At 40.0% G+C, this 17,576-nt stretch overlaps 1 protein-coding gene across 1 annotated transcript in view; it reads right to left on the bottom strand.

Moving 5' to 3' along the window:
- SLIT3 (slit guidance ligand 3) overlaps nt 1-17,576 on the bottom strand; it is a gene marked incomplete at its 5' end in the record, with an annotated part of 525,497 nt that overhangs the window by 150,906 nt on the left and 357,015 nt on the right. The window contains one exon of the mRNA XM_080626822.1: nt 10,647-10,718. Coding sequence (XP_080482948.1) covers nt 10,647-10,718 — 72 coding nt within the window. The remainder of the gene's footprint in view (nt 1-10,646; nt 10,719-17,576) is intronic.

The following is a 17,576-nucleotide window of genomic DNA, read 5'->3' as shown; positions in this document are numbered from 1 at the left end:
CTATTCTTCTCACAAAAGCCAAAGCCCACATCTTTAACTACTATCAACCTGGCAAAAATGGCACATTGCAAACAGTATATGATGTCAACTCAGTTTTCTTGGTCACAAAATTCTTGCTATTTAGTCAATGAGTTTGAAGAGCTTAATATTACAACAGTGTGGCACTCTATGAGGCATCACGCTAATACTAAATCAGAAGACTACTAAATCTTTCTGGGCAAAAAGGAAAAGACCTCCTCTATTCTTCAGCAAACAAATATACCATCTTAAACACACCTATAACAGCACAAGGAGCTTCCAACAAACTGCATATACACCACTAGAGACAACAGGGCAACCCCTCAGGGAAGAAATGCATGCTAGCTAGCTGCTCTCCCTTTGCTCCAGAAGGTGCTTCCTCCGCACAGCATCCTGCCTTTGCACTGCTGAAACCTTTGGACCATTGTACCCTCATTGCAGCTCCCTGCTCCTACTGCTGTTTTGGCAGAGCCCCGTTACTGCGGTAAATGGCTATGGCAATTGTGATACATAAAAGATGGAGTACTTGCATAAAGCCCTTTTCCCAAGGAGAAAAGGAATGCAGTGCTTTGGAATAAGAGAGCATCAGAGCCCAGCTCACCTTCTAGCCTACAGAAAAGTCAATACCAATTTACCCAAATTTTCTTCTTTATATGGTGTCAAAACCAAAGTTTGACCTTAGATAAGAGAAAGCCCCAAAGAAGGCAATGATGGATAAATGAAATTACCTTTTTTGCATGAACTAATAGCTAAAATAATTTTATGAGATCATAAGCAGAGCTAGGATTGACCCCTCTGGAATCTGTATTTCGGTGACTGATAATTACATGACACCTAATCCACCAGAAGTAACAGGGTAATTTTCGTATTAGGCTACAGGAACAGTTCCTCCCATGCATTTGACTTCTGAGATTCTGCTCCAACAGCAAACACCAATGTCATCTCTTGCTACTTGTTTCTTATTGCCATTCATACATCCAAGTCAAAGTAGTCTTCATTCTCTCTCAGTTCTTGTGCATTATACATTTCTCTCTCCAGCTTGGATGTTATTTCTTCCATAAAAAACAGGCTAACACGTTATTAGAAGGCAGAATCAGCTACTGAGATTTATTCCCTGGCATGCACTCTGGCATTACAAACCCTTTGGTTTCTATCCCCTGCCCTTTTGCACTAGTCCAACATGGTCTTCTGGCATTGTAAATCAGCAGAGATTGGTTCCATGACAGATGCCTGGTACCTAGGTTATACAGGAAGAAAACTGAAAGCAAGTATGTACTGCTATTTATTTTGCTAGATGCTAGGTTTTTTCCTAATATTACAGTAATATTTTAAGCTGCAAGCAGTACTTGTGACAAAGCATAAAGCCAACATGAAAATAATCTCAGTAATAGAGAATTTATAACTGAACTACAGTTCTATTTGTATATGTGGACAACCAGTATGTCTTTCTGTGAAGCTTAAGAAGTGCTCACACAGCAGAGCTGCACTGTGCAGATACTATTCACTTGCAGAGCTTGAAGTCTAACCATCATTGATCCCACTCAATAAACCCTCAGAGCAAAGCTGACCTAGAGCTGCAGGGACTACGCAGGACTCAAAGCCATTCTCTGATTAGTTTCAATAAAAGACAAATAAACCCAACACTGCAAATTAGAATTTACAGTGTGGCAAGTTTTCCTGGCATGAATTTTCAATGACTGAGTTCATGGTGTTATTATCTGTGGCAGTTCTGTAGGAGCCAAATACCAAACATGAGAGAAGCTGATCCTGTAATAGCCACAAGTACAGAGGCACACTCTCTAAGCATCAGAGAAAGCAACCTGGAACAGCAAAGTGCTTGTACAGGCTGTTTAGAAGTGGGAATTCATATCCTACACAGTTTTCTGAGGTGACAACATCCATTCTGTGTATGATCTATACACTATACATGCAGTCCCTAAATCTAGAGAGGACAGATAGTGTGCTCAATACAGATGTGGCCACACTCGTTGGATCGTGACATAGATCAATGTCCCATTTCTGATCAGAATCAGCAAGAAAGGAGGGCAGGGTGCGGGGAGAGAAAGAAAGCAAAAAACTGTGAGAAAGCTGAATAAATAATCCCTAAAATATTTTTCCTCCTACTTCCTGGGAGTTAGAGGATGACTTTCGGCCAGAAGCATTAAGGTTTATGTTCCTTCCAAAAACTCTGTTATTTTAAAGTATCCCCTCTATGACTATTCCCCTATATAAATCCCAATTCTTTGCTTAATCTTTCTTCACTGTCACAGCCTCCCCAGTGGCATCTAATTATTAATAAGATACACAAGGCTGGCCTCACAGGGAGTTAAAAGTGGCTCTAAGAAAATGTTTTTAAACTTACACAAAGGCATATGAGAAAAACCTCTTTCAGAAAACAGAAACACTTACCTTCCTTAAATGCTGAACCATGCTGTAAAATAGACTAAAGGTTCCTTTCTATTGGACTCTCACCAAAAGAAGAGACAGTATTAAAAATTGAGTCTTATTTTAGCAAGCATTAGATGGTATTTATTTTGCACCAATTCATGGGGAAAGTAAATTCCACTGCTTTCCCTATTTTGTTATCAGCTTGATTGGCTGAGATTTACACACGGCCTCCAGATGTGGTGCAGCATTCAGAAGAAGGTTAAAAACTCAAGTCGAAATAAAACTGCCTGCTACCCAGAGGGATGATGGATTATGAACTCAAGTCTCCATTTCCATCCCTCTGGCTACGTTAAGAACATAAAGAAATCTCTTGCAAGCCTAGGACCACCACAGAACACAGGCAAATGGTTAAAGACCTTGTGGTTTACACGCCATTGAGAGCAATGAGCAGAGCAGGATTGCAATTCCATGAACCCATTTCCTGAAACACTGCATTTGTCCACACACACTGAAATAATAATGTGTTTCAGCTAAGCCCTTTGAACGAATGTGTGCTGAATTGGCACTGTAATTCTATCAGCTGCTCATAAGCACCATCTGCATAATTAAGATGGGCCCATAATTGAATTATATGCCCAAGCAGAGTTTCAAGTGATTAACATTTAAATAACATTTTGAACTCCAAACCCAAAATGAATGTTTTTTAAGAGAAAATGGGGATGTTTATAATGGCTTTTACCCTTAGCAATATTTGTATTTTCAGCTCAGTGAAGCCCAGTAATCAAACTATCAGCAAATAACTATATAACCGGGGGAATGAAACAGGAGCCTAGCAATCTTAACACGCTGGAGACTGCAGGTTAACTTCTGGTGCTACAGGATGGATCAGAAGTCACCCAAGGTACATCAACAAGCCTAAAAAGAAAGTATGAAGGAGAAAAACTGCACAGAGCCACTGGAAAACTTCTCGTTCCTTTTCAGGAGCTTTGCGCTTTGACAGCAACGACAGCATGAGGAGAATGAAAATGTTTGGCACCCCATGAACTGGCTGGCACATCCCACATGCCAGACTCCACTGCTGAAAATGAGAACTCACCAGAGAAAGGCAGATGTAAAATGCATAGGAGACTTGTATGGGAGAGGAGAACTGGGTAACAGTTTCGCATGGGTAACAGCAGAGTACAAATTGACTTTTATATAGTATCTCTAGTCAAAGCCTTCGCCTACGTTCAAAGGCATTACAGGGCAGCAAAGAAAGCACCCTTGGCAGAGAACGTTCCTCAGGATATACAATACCTGTTATAAAGTTAAAAAAAAAATAAAATATATGTATATATATTTGTATGCTTTTTTCAGCATTTTCTCTTGAAATTTCCAGGGAATCAAGTGTCACCTTTGATTTAACACAACTTACTAGGAAGAACAGCTGAAGCACCAGTATGGAAGTACCTGATCAGGTACTGCCATCAAAGCAGTCAATGACAAGGAATGTCTAAGGACAGAGTTGTTTGTACCCCTGCTTACTTATTGGCAAAATACTTGTATTAGGATCCAGGACCATTTTAAAATGGCCTGGAGTGTATGGGAGCAATGTGATTGCCTGTCACCAAGTCAGGGAATTTAGACATCCACTAAAATTTACATTTTCTATGTGATGACTGACCACTGAAGAGTCTGTCAGTGCTTCAACAACCAGTGACCTGATAACCAGTGTGAAATCATCATCATGCTCACTTGAAACATCTTCAAGTGTTTCTCCATGTTCAGGAAACTGGATGATGGTGATGAGAAGTTTATTCAACATGAATTAAAATCGGAAAGTCACAAGCTGATAATGAGCTAAGGAAGCACAGAGCATTCTGAAAGTCCTGTTTTGGAGAGATTTTTAAAGGTCTCCTTTCATTTCTGATCCATAAGACTGCAACTCCAGTTGAACACCATCCACAAAACAGTCCTGCAGTACTTGTGTTACTACTTGGAGAATTATGAGCACATGTTGTCATAGCATCTGGACTTCTGTTCCTCAAAATTCAATAGTGTCTAACTTAGGCATGCAGATAAGGTCACAGTTGATTTTAGACAACCACATGATAATTCAGATGCACAACAGAGTAAATACATTTTCTCTTCCTGCACTATCAGGAAGTTAGTCTCTTGTGCAATAATAACTAGGAGAGTTTCTGTCAGGTGAGTCCAGCTTGGAGCACCGGCGTCAGAAGAGCTAATGAATTACACGCTGACGTATGAACTAGCGGCAGCTTTGGAAAGCTGCATGCAGACAGGCTACAGAAGTGACACAGAAAAGGCAGATGCTGTTGCAGTCTTTCATTACTGCTCAACTGTAATTGTATTTCTGTGTCTGGCAGATGCTGCTCGCTCACTTTAACAGCAGTTATTGAGTTTAGTAATATTATCACAATAGCAGCCTAAATGCAAAATCTGATGGAAAAAAAGCATGAGGCAAACAGCTTGAAAACAACTCTAAAGCTATTAAGTAGGACTGTGCAGAGAGCATTCTGTCCTGGACTAGAAGGACGAGAGCTGCATAGTATCTCTGCTGTAGCCAGGAATATGTAGAGTAATCAAGGGGAAAGTTCACATGTCATTTTGCTAAGAATTTAGAAACACAGAACCCAGAAATGTCATAGCTTGCAAAGGCCCTCCAGAGGTCATCTGCTTTGAACGCTGCTCAAAGCATGGCCAATTTATAGATATTCGATGCAGATATTTACTTGATCCGAGAAATAATTATTTCATCAGGTCACAGGTTAATTTGGACTGGCAGGAAGCTGGAGCAGATTCTTGTGCTGTCAGACTGCCCAAATCAGGCTGAGCGGTAAGGTCAGACCAGGTTGCTTCAAGTTTAACTCAGTCTGGTCTTTAAAATCTTCAAGGACAGAGAATGCACAACAGCCTGCTCCACTGCTGGGCTGCTGTGAAAATGTTTCCTCTTACATCTAGACAGAAGGTCTCTCTTTTAATGCTTGTTTACTCCAGGAGAAAAATGAAGAACTCCGTGGAACATGCAGCTTTTATACATCACTTAAAGCTCAGAAGATTGCTATGGGAAGGAGGGGAGGCTACTGTGCTATAAAGGACTTGGAAATGGAAAACTGTAATTTCTTTATTTTGACATTTATATACTGTTCAATGTTTAATGATGCATCACTCTTTAATTATGTTTATGTATCTACCAGTGTAATGTATACAATACAAAACAGTGGAATTCATGTACATTCCTCACAGTAATTTTGTATTTCTTTCTCTCTAAATATACTTTGTCTGAGCTTGTGCTTCATGGGTTTTTATTTGAGCTTCTAACAAGCTCCAAAAGTATACAATTAATAACTGGTAGATTCTATTTTAAGCTCTTAAGTACTGGGATTCAATTCACAATTACAATTCAACACAAGCACTTCAAACTTGACAAATTTGCCATGGAGACATTTTCCAAGCAACCCCTCCAGAAGAACTATGGGAGCACCAAGAATCTCGCTGCTCATCCAAGGAGAAACAGCCTAAAAAGCAGGTTAAAAAGAACTGCTCAAAGCAAAATTTCGCTGGTTTAATTTTGGGAAGACTGGTAATAGCAGTTCCTGACAGTACATCCATGACTTGCCACTTCATATTAGTCTATTTTAAACAAAGGTCAGCTGGAGTTGTAAATATGAGATCTAGCTCCAATTTTAACCCAGGTTAGATGCTTGGATCTGGAGGTCTAATTTTTCACCACTTTTAAAGTTACTTTGCCTGTCAACATGTCAGACTTCAGGCACTAATATGATTATTGGTCTTTTCCAACTACACTGTTGAGTTTTCCCTAATGATCAGACATTAGGAAAAAGAGGAGAAGGCTGTAAGCTTTGGCTTTGTTTTATGACAGAGGAATACAACAAACCTCTCATTTTAATATATATGTAACCCAAGAGTGTAACTACTTCTAGCAACATCAAAACGGAGTCCACTATGGGGATTCTCTCTTGCCCAGCAAGCCATGCGGATCTCAACCATAAGACTTAGAATCAACACACCTGAGCACTTGTATGATCAGTAACTACGCAAAGTAAATTTCCTAAAGGAAAAGGATTTATTGAAAACTGATACTTGCCACATATTAGAAAAATGAAGTTTCATCCCCCTATATTATTTTGCTATACAATCTGTTCAAACAGTACAGATTTTATGATACTTTCTTGTTCCAGGAAATAGAGCACTGTGAAGCATACAGTGTATAACCATAATAAAAAGTCTCCCAGAATGTGTATTTTAATATGGTTGCAGAGAGGAAGGTGTATTACTTAGACATGAAAAACACTGGTTAACCAACTTTGTGCCCATTATCCACAGCTCGCTGTCCTGAGCCACTTAACTCCTGTTTCACAGCAGGCTGGCTCTGCATATTTGCTTGTCTGGGAGCAAGCAGAGCACCCGTCAGCTTTATCTGTCACAGGGCTGCTGAGAAAGGAGGAGTTACACAGTGTGATGTGGTGTCCCCTGTGCAGTGACTGGCAGAGGTCTGGCAAACTCAAGGGCTCCTGAAAGAGCTTGTCCACATTCCAGGAAAAATGAAAGACAGGAGAGAATGACTTAAATACAGTCCAGCTTCCAGGCAGATCAAGGTTAGTCAAAGGCCTCCTGGGCAGGAGTTCAAACTGGCCACATCTAATGGTTACTTGAAAACTTCCACCTTACACTGGAGCCCTTTTCATTCTTTTGATATCTAAATGCAAGTTATACACAAGATGACAATTAATCCATCTTGGATGGATTGTTGCCCCAGTGAAATGAGCTTCAGTTTACTGTAAAAAAAAAAAAAAACAAACCAAAATCAGACTCCAGTTATCCCTTTCTGGAAAACAGTGTAGTTCCCTAAACCCCAGACAGACCTGAAATTCTCAGAAGACACTTGATCCAACCTGCTGGACAGAGGAATGTATGAGGCTAGGGTATAGGAGTTACAGTAGCTTCCTAGTATCCTCTCTCCTGGCAACTTCAAACAGGATAAGCAGAATGACATAAAACCACAGAATCACAAAATGGTTTGGGTTGGAAAGGACCTTAAGATCACTCAGTTCCAACCCCTCTGTCATGGGCAGGGGTGCCTTGCACTAAACCATGTTACCCAAGACTCCGTCCAACCTGGCCTTGAACACCGCCAGGGATGGGGCAGCCACAGCTTCTCTGGGCAATCTGTGCCAGCGCCTCAGCACCCTCACAGGGAAGAATGTCCTTATATCTAAGCTGCTGTTCCCCAGAACAGACATGTAGTTGGACTTCAATAACAATGCTTGCTGCTGCGATGGTTACAATTGCATACATAGAAGACATAAGATTTGGGAAATCAGCAAATTAACAGAAATCCAATTGTAACTATTTATTTGAGGACTATTAACTACTTAAGATAGCTAATCGTAATGAAGATTTCCGAAGCAACATTTTAAATCAAACCCATGGGGATTAAAAAACCCAACAAACCAACATAAACACCCCCACCTTCCACCAAAAAAACTTCATTATCTAACCATGCCTGGCTAGTTTCTTGCCAAATATAATACAATATTGGCTTACCCACCTCTGTCTTAAATGTCAGAAATACAGAATTCTAATGCTAGCCAGGTGGTCTAAAACTTGTTCTGATTTCTTCATTTCCCAGACACCAAAGCCAAATGGGGCAGCTGAAGATGCTGTCATGCCTGAGTTGAGCATTACTTTGCCCAGCTGCAGTGTTTCTGACATCAGTGGTACTGTCTGCAGATGTAAGGCACTTACACAAACCAATTCTGTCAGAATAAAAGTGGAATAATTTGGACCTATACAGTGACAGGATATTTAAACAGAAGGAAAATGACATTTCTGAGAAACTCTGATGAGTCTTATCCAAACCAGTAAATAACAATATTACCTGCTCTGCAATTTCTTAGTAATTACTTTTTCCTTCTAAATACAATCTGAACGATTTTATAGAGGACCCACAATAATCCCTTTGCTGATTGTGTCCTGCTTTACCATAACACCAGTGCATTTTCAGAAATGCTTCAGCTTAGGAAATTAGACTGGCTACCAGGGTACCTTAATCAGAGCATTCTTATCAGTGTGTCTCCAGACTAATAAGAAGAAATCCAGTCTAGAGCCCACTGAACACTAAATTAGATCTAATCATAAGGCACTCTTCCAACTGTTCAACAGCAGGTCTAAAACCAATGAATGCCATTTATTTTTTCTGGTATCCATTAAAATGCTACAAGCAATCCATAACAGCTGCTTCAAAGCCACGGCTGGAAACGTGTGCAGAGATTTGTTCGCATTTAAAGCATGATCATTCATCGCTCTCCTTGCCAAAAGCTACTTTATACACTTTCAAGAAGATCCGGAAAGGTTCTAGAGCCGCAATACTCTTGGAATGCCATAATAGGCAACCTACTCACATCTTCGTATTCTCAGCTTGAGAATGCTTAAAAGGTTGAAGTACGACACCTTTTAATGGCTCTCTGGCACACAGATTTTGCTAATTCAGATTGGAAAATAACTGCATCTTAGCTTAAACATGTAATGCACTGAAAGCCAGCACTACGTGCGTGCAAAGACTATAGCATAAAGAAGTTGAAACTGGCTTAATGCTTTATGCAAAAGTTCTAGACCCACATTTTTATGGGACACCATGAGCCACGTGTTGTGCGTGTTTCTTTTCCTACCGGGAAAGGTCCTATCTGTTAAGTGTCCTAGGTTAGACAGAGCAACTGTGTATCGCTTTGACCTTGCAACCATTAAATATTTGGGGGTGAAGACTATAATAAAGCTCAGATTTCTCTAATATAGTTTTTTTTCTCAGAGGTCAAAGCGACAAGTTAAATTTTAGCTCTCATTTTGGTTGCATCATCTTCACTGTCCTGAGTACAACCTGAGTCTGACAATGACTAACACGTCACTTATATCAGCATGCACCAAGGCCCAGCTTTGCAGGACTTTCATTGTTCTCACACAGGGCAACTGAAGTACAATGAACTGGTGAGGGCTGGGACAGGGAGACGAAAGGAGCTGCCAGAAAAAGTATGTGCGAAAGGTGAAGACAAGTGAACTGGCTGTGTGCAGGAGGAGATAAACAGCTCCCAAGCTCAAGGGTTGTCGTAACCAAACCAGGTGCACTCTTGCTTGTCTGTCTCTAGAACAGGGTATATTTGCAATTAAGATCTTATGGATAAATTATATGTCTGAGCAGTCCTTAACATATAGAGCAACTATTCCAGACTTCAGTTCTTTGGTGTTGCTTATGGATTTCTAACATAAATCTATGCTTATTTTTAGATAGCATGTAAGTGCAGCAAAGACTGCTAGCATAGAGTGATACATTCAATGGGAACCATGAACTTTTGGATATTCATTTCTGGTTATGTCTACATGGTAAGAAAGGCTTAAAACGACATGTCTAAAAGTTACTTTATAAACGTTATTGTTTGAGGGTAGAGGGTAGTGTGCAATCTAAATCAGAACTGATGAATTTATCATATATCACCTTTACTTTCTGAGTGCATCACCCATGATGGTAATCAGAATGTTAGCAATACACATATTAACGACACTTCACTTCTGCTCCCTCTATTGACTGGCTGAAATGATAGCTGATTTCTCTCTTTTTGAAGGAGTTACTGGTTCCCAATGTGATTATGGAGACAAGAGTGAGTGAAACTTGCAATTTCACATTTGGGTTAGGAAATTTGTTATGCTACATTAATAAATACTGAAGAGTGTATGTATACATCTTACCCTGCTCATGAGTGTGTGTTAAATCACACATGGTATAAAATACTCAAACAATATATTGTGAAATTATTTCTCTTGCAACTAAGCCTCATTGCCGTGTTGCTTACATATGCTTGTGACACAGTAGCCCTCAAGGATCTATTCAAGCACAAATGCTAAAGGTGTAAAAACAATCAGACAACATCCCCATCTGCACATCATCTGGTGACCCAATTTCCTTTCTTGGACTTCATCAAGTCTTCATTTCCTCCCCACACTTAAATCCTCCATGTCTATTATCCATTATGCACACGGTGCTATAAAACTGTTGGCACCTTCCTTTTTTTCTTGAGCCCTTGCCTCCCTCTTGCCTGACAGAGAAACAATAGCCTAGCACATCCCAGTGAGTTTTCAGTGGAAAAGGTGATTATAATAATGTCAGAAGCTGAAAAAACAGTAAATCAAGCTAGGCTGTAAAATAAAGAGGAAGAGATCATACTCACAGCAGCTGCAGAGACACAAGATCATCAAAAAGGCCCTGGGGAATCTCTGTGATCTTGTTTCCATAGAGCACTCTGAAAGATTCAGGAACACAAAATAAATAACAGACCAGTTTAGTGTCCTTCCACCTCTCCGCATTATCATCTTTATTGATCTTGTGCACCATGCCCAGGATCTGTGGGCATTTCATTTCACTACTTATCTCATTTGCTTTTCTAAGAGCACATGGTACTAAATGAGTCGTTATGATTCAGGCTTCGTCTGGTGTTGGAAAGCATTTTTAATGTAGAAACTGGACATCGTCCAACCCCCCTATCCGAAATATTTTTCATTCTGTTGAGGGATTTTTTTTTCCGCCCTTTTTAGAAATATTTTAACCATTGAAAGACAAATTGTCTAATGTAAAAACCTAGAATTCTGCTCAGTGAAACTGAATTTAAAAGCCAGGGGAGCATAAGCTGGTTGTAGATAAAATTACATGTAAGTGAATCTCTTAAGATACAATAATTGGCATTAAATGTGACACAGGCACCACTGGATAAAATATTATGGCTTCACCAGCTGCTGTTACCATTTTAACTAGCTAATGAAAAGAAATTCAACCTGAACTGGAAATAGATATACATTTCAGAAACTCAAAAAAGATTTAGGTGGAGTTTGGTTATAAAAATCAGTAAAGACCACAAATATACATAACCTGATATCCTTTATTCACTTTTAATATTACAAATATTTCCCATTTAATGGAAAAATGAACATTTCTTCAGAAATTGAACTAAAGGGAAAACCAGACAAACCCACCATTATGCTAAGATGTGTTACCTAGAGATGAGAGCAGAATCATATGTGACAGGCACACCTGAATTTCAATCACAGCTGAAGTATCTAATTATGTCATTTCTGAGTTGGCAAAATTTGTCAAACCCAGGAAGTGAGTAGGAGCTTATGTCTGTCCTGGTAAATGGGAAGAAGATTTCCCTCCCTCTGAAAATTTTACTCCTTCCCTAAGCATTTTAATAGATTTCACAGTATCACAGTATCACAGTATCACAGTATGTTAGAGATTGGAAGGGACCTCAAAAGATCATCTAGTCCAATCCCCCTGCCGGAGCAGGAACACCTAGATAAGGTTACACAGGAATGTGTCCAGGCGGGTTTTGAATGTCTCCAGAGAAGGAGACTCCACAACCTCCCTGGGCAGCCTGTTCCAGTGTTCTGTCACCCTCACTGAGAAGAAGTTTCTTCTCAAGTTTAAGTGGAACCTCTTGTGTTCCAGTTTATACCCATTACCCCTTGTCTTATCATTGTTAGCCATTGAGAAGAGCCTGGCTCCATCCTCATGACACTCCCCCTTTATATATTTATATACACTAATAAGGTCCCCCCGCAGTCTCCTCTTCTCCAAACTATAGAGACCCAGCTCCCTCAGCCTTTACTCATAAGGGAGATGCTCCACTCCCTTCATCATCTTTGTCGCCCTGCGCTGGACTCTCTCCAGCAGGTCCCTGTCCTTCTTGAACTGAGGGGCCCAGAACTGGACACAATATTCCAGGTGCGGTCTCACCAGGGCAGAGTAGAGGGGAAGGAGGACCTCTCTCGACCTACTGACCACCCCCCTTCTAATACACCCCAGGATGCCATTGGCCTTCTTGGCCACAAGGGCACAGTGCTGGCTCATGGTCATCCTGCCATCCACTAGGACCCCCAGGTCCCTCTCCCCTACACTGCTCTCTAACAGGTCGTTCCCCAACCTATATTGGAACCTGGGGTTGTTCCTGCCCAGATGCAGGACTCTACACTTTCCCTTGTTATATTTCATCAAGTTTCTCCCTGCCCAACTCTCCAGCCTGTCCAGGTCCCGCTGGATGGCAGCACAGCCTTCTGGCGTGTCAGCCACTCCTCCCAGCTTAGTGTCATCAGCAAACTTGCTGACAGTACACTCAATTCCCTCATCTAAATCATTGATGAATATATTAAATAATACTGGTCCCAGTACTGACCCTTGAGGCACTCCACTAGATACAGGCCTCCAACTGGACTCCGCCCCATAGACTACAACTCTCTGGCTTCTGTCCTTCAGCCAGTTCGCAGTCCACCTCACTACCTGATCATCCAGGCCACACTTCCTCAATTTAGCTATGAGGATGCTGTGGGAGACTGTGTCAAATGCTTTGCTGAAGTCAAGGTAGACCACATCCACCGCTCTGCCATCATCCATCCACAATGTTATTTCCTCATAAATAACAATTATATAAATATAATAATTTCATTATATAAATATATATCATTATATAAATATAATAATTTCAAATAGGTAAAGCCAGTATTGATGAAATTTCAATGCTTTCTATAGGACACAGTAAATGGTTATAAAGCAGCTCATGCCAAAACTTTGTTGCTTATGTGCCACTAAGCTTGTTAATTCCCTAATGTTTTAATGTGGAATAACATGTTAGCAATTAATCAACTAGCCATGTGAGGCTTGGCTGCTGCCTGAAATTCTGGCTTACACCGTCTTTCAACATTTACAACATTAGGGCGGGCTGAACATAGAGAAAAGCAAACACTCAGTGTGATGGACCATTTACAATACCCTCTGGCCTTCCCAGAGTATCGCCACTTCAGTTTATTCTTCATCAGTCATTGGAACTATATCACCTCTGTGGGAGAGTTCCCAGAACAGCTCTTTTCTGAGCCTAAATAAAATGAATCTAAATAAAATAACACCACTTAGATAGGAAAATTTAAACTTGAAACTTCATTTTTCATTACTTTTGTAGTTTAGCAGGAACTGAACTCCTAACTCAAGAAACTAATGATCATCCAGCATTCTATTTTCTCTCAACACAAGTAACATAATTTTTCTCTATCTATTGCAGAGTCAGGAGGTTGGCTTTTAAATGTGCTCTTCCACTTAGTGGCTTTTTGTGAGTAATGTATGCTAGTACCACTAGATTTTTCTGTTTCATAATTTCAGCTTCAGAAGACGCACATGATTTCCTACTTTAACAAAATTTCATGCAATGTACATGGATTTTATACTGTACCCCACACTAGACAGAAATGATGGCTGAGCTTTGAAAGGTCTAGCAGGTCCATTTAGGTACCAAAGTCACTGAATTTTACTGGGCTCTAAACCAACATTCAAATGCTGACTCTCAGACTTCTTTCTGAACAAAGTAACTGATGTGAACCCCTGTATCAGGAAGCAAAACCTCTGCAAATAAAATATTTAAGAGGTTAAAATGTTAAGTTAATGCCCACAGAATCCAGTATATTTTCACTTCAGTTTCCCCACTTTCTGAACATTTCTTTAGCAAGTGCATCCTCTGTATCCAAAGTTTAGATTCTAAGCTCTGTGATGTTGGTTGAACATCTTCCTTAGTTTTATGGAGTAGCAGGATCATCAATGCTGATCAATAGTGCATAAAAATATAGCATCTGAAAAGGAGTTCAGAAGCTAAGCTCTACAAAATACCCATGGAAAGTAGAAATAAAAATCCCTATTCCAGACTAAGAGTTATTCTGGCTTACACTTATGTAAGTAAAACCTTAAAGAAATCTCAACACTCACACCCAGTGCAGTTGCTAATCATGGTACTATTAAATGCAAATATCAAAATAAGACTCTTACTGGAGTAATTTTTCACTTTTAATATAAGAGTCAGAAGGTCATAGTGCAGTGTTCCATTGAACTGAAAACCCTGGCTGCGTTTATACCTCCTCTTTATTATTTTGAGCAAAAGAAACCAGAATAAAATAGCTTACAAAATAAAGCAAAGCTTCAATTTTCAGAAGCCATGAAAAGAAAAGCAGCATTTCCCAACCTAATTGGGCTTATGTGCATGTGGCACATTAACACTGGAACAAATTAACAGCTAAACAAAAGTCAGTATGAGAGCTCAGGCACTTGTCTCTAATTCATATTCATGCTCAGCACTACATGGAGCCAAATTAGCTAATGCCATTGTCTGCCTGCCATGGCAGAGCTGGAGTCAAACGGTCCTACAGAAAGAGGCAAAGAGGAGGGGAAGGGAGATACATAATGCATTGCATCTCATTTCTTCAGCTCCTTATTTCCATTTCCTCTAATAAAAAGCACAGAAACTTTTGCTTTCCCCAGAGTTCTCATTTTGTCTAAGACAGGCAACTTGGTCAGGTTCTTGATCCAAGATGATTTTGACTTGAATATACCAAGTGCTGCACTGCTAACTACTAGGAATGAGCCAGCCTGCAGAAAGGATAGGGCAGGTTAGGTTAGGGACACGCCGTTACTGCAGCTGCTTTCTTGTATGTCCTGCCATGCACCAATGTTTCCAGAACAGCAGCCTTAGGGAAAAGAGAAACCAAACAAACCCCCAAACAGAAAAATAACTTCAAAAAGCCATAACAGGAACCTCAGCCAAGTCAATTAAAGAACTTCATTTAAATTTCCAATGCTATTACCAACAGGGGTACATTTTAGGAGATCTGCCTATGGCATTACAAGTTGTAAAACTCTGTGTTCACTTCTACTCTTCAGATGTGTTGCAGGACATGCAGGTGTCCTGGCTCCTGTGCAAGCTTGGCACAGCAGCACAACCCTCCTGCTATCCCCTAGCACCTGACAGTTTGGACCCCAAATATTTTTTATTAAAAATACACTAACAAAGTTAATATCTAATAAAATCAGCTCAGTAATTGCTGCCAATAGACAGCACAACAGTGAATCAGAATGACATTTATTAGAACACAAAAAAATTACTATACTTTTTATTGTGTGCTCTTGACTGTTCATTTGCTTCTTAACTTTGCTGGGAGACCAAGTTAGCCACAGGTCTGACCAGCACGATTTACTGTTGGTTGGAGAAGGTATTGCCCTAAATATGATGCACATTTTTGGAAGAAAGAGAAAAGGGAGCTGTAGCTTAAGTCTGTATTCACAGAGCTAAACTTAAAAGTAGTAACTAAAGACTAAGCCAGAACTGACTGAGAGACTAATAAGTATCCTTTTCCCTATTGCTCCTTTCTTTCTTTTCTCACCACATAAGAGTCTCTTTTACAGAGATGGAAACCGGTCCGAATGGAGAACACAGTCATAAGGGTGTGCAAACACATCAGACTTGCCAGTGCACATATTTTATCCTTGTCTTTTCCACAAGGCAGGTATATCCCATACCAGAATGACCAGTTTGAAGAGTCAATCACTGTATTTTTAACTCAAATTTCTCATATTTTATTGCTGGTGGCTTTCTAACATAAGCAAGTTGCCATTACAGCTCAGGGGCAGCTGAGCCACCTGAGAGCTATATTCTGAGCAGCATGTAGAGCATCAACTCACCAGTTCCCAGCTAAATGCTTTCAGCATGGCCACGAAGCACAAGCTGCAGCTCTTCAAAGTGGACTGGCTCACAAATGGCAGCAGTTTTCAGGCTGCCACCAACCTTCCAAACAATGGGACAACACAGCTAAAGCACAGCCCCCCTGCTGCACTGCAAGCACTGGAGAAGATCTCTGCAAGAAGCACCCTATTCAGTTGAAGAGTTATTATGGATCTTTAATGAGAAATCATACAAATACATAAAAGTCACAATGAGGCACTATGTTTCTGAAGCCTGGTTATGGCTCAGTATTTTCATATTCCTCGAAAATGTATCTATTCCAAACCACAATATTAGATTTCCAATTAAACAATTAATTGTCACTATTAAACGTCAAGTTTTGCAGATTAATCCAACTGATGTCCTAAGTAGTTTAAAGTGAAAACAGTCACTGCATAGATTCATCTAAAAGCTTGGGACATACCAGACAAAGAAAGGACTGGAAGCGCACATAGCAACGAGTATGTTATGTTGAGTGAGAATGTAATTAAGCATGTAACAAACCTTATCTTGAAACATAAAAGTCGCACTGATTCTTCAGCGTAGACATTCTGACCTCTTGAGCAACGTGAAAATTTGCAAAGACTTTCCCAACACACGGCCTTTTGTATGCACTGAAGTTAACGGATCACCTTCTGAGGCCATGAAGCAGTAATTGCTGTGGTGTCTCTATTTCACAGTCCCTTGGTCTACCTTACTTGCAAATGTAGCTGCAATTCAGCTGCTTCGTTAAGTCAGATCCCAGAATACAGACATCTTCCCCTGGAAGGTGCCACACAACTTTTTTTGGGTATGAAAGCCTACCACAGAACCCCTTACCCTGGACCATATGGTTTCCAGCTAAGTGTTGCTTTATTTTGGCTTGGCTGAAACATTCTTACTGAAGTGTCAATTTTTGACTTTACGCAACGTCTTTTTCAGTCCTCAGAATGCTTTTAACTTTCCTTCAGACTATGAAAACAATTCTTGCTAGGAAGAATTACATTTCCCAAACTATGCACCATGGCACAGGCTCAATAAGAATTAAAGATTTTAAGAGGAGGAATTGACAGGGATAAAAACAGCAATAAATTTCTCATCTCTGAAAGAAACATAGACATATAATTTTTTGTCCCTGCACTATTTCATATTTCTTCAGAACAAGTTAGGCTAAATAAATCTCTGTAAAACTATCCCAAGCAATTTGTTACCTTAAAATAAGTTTGGCAGTTATTGCAATAGACAGTGTTTTACTGCAGATTTCAAATCACCATGAATGACACGACATACATCATCACCCAGGAGATGATGTCTAAATGGGACTGCTATGTCAAAATCTAAGCTGTCTCTTGTCTTTGTGCCCAGGCTGATCTAAGCTTTTAAATTGTTCACTAGCTTAATTCAGTATATGAACAAAACCAGAGGAATTCTCCCTCTGCAATGGTCTTAACTTTAATTCATTTAGTTTAACACACTGAAGGCTTAGACTATTTTGTCATATCTCATAAAATGTCCCCAGACAGTCTGGATATGGCCTTCCAAACCTCCATTTGTGGGAAGTCTACTGACCCCAAGAATAACATTTATCTTCGA

This window comes from Psittacula echo, assembly GCF_963264785.1.
Source record: "Psittacula echo genome assembly, chromosome: 11".
Taxonomy (NCBI): Eukaryota; Metazoa; Chordata; class Aves; order Psittaciformes; family Psittacidae; genus Psittacula; species Psittacula echo.
This window is presented reverse-complemented; position numbering and strand designations above follow the sequence as displayed.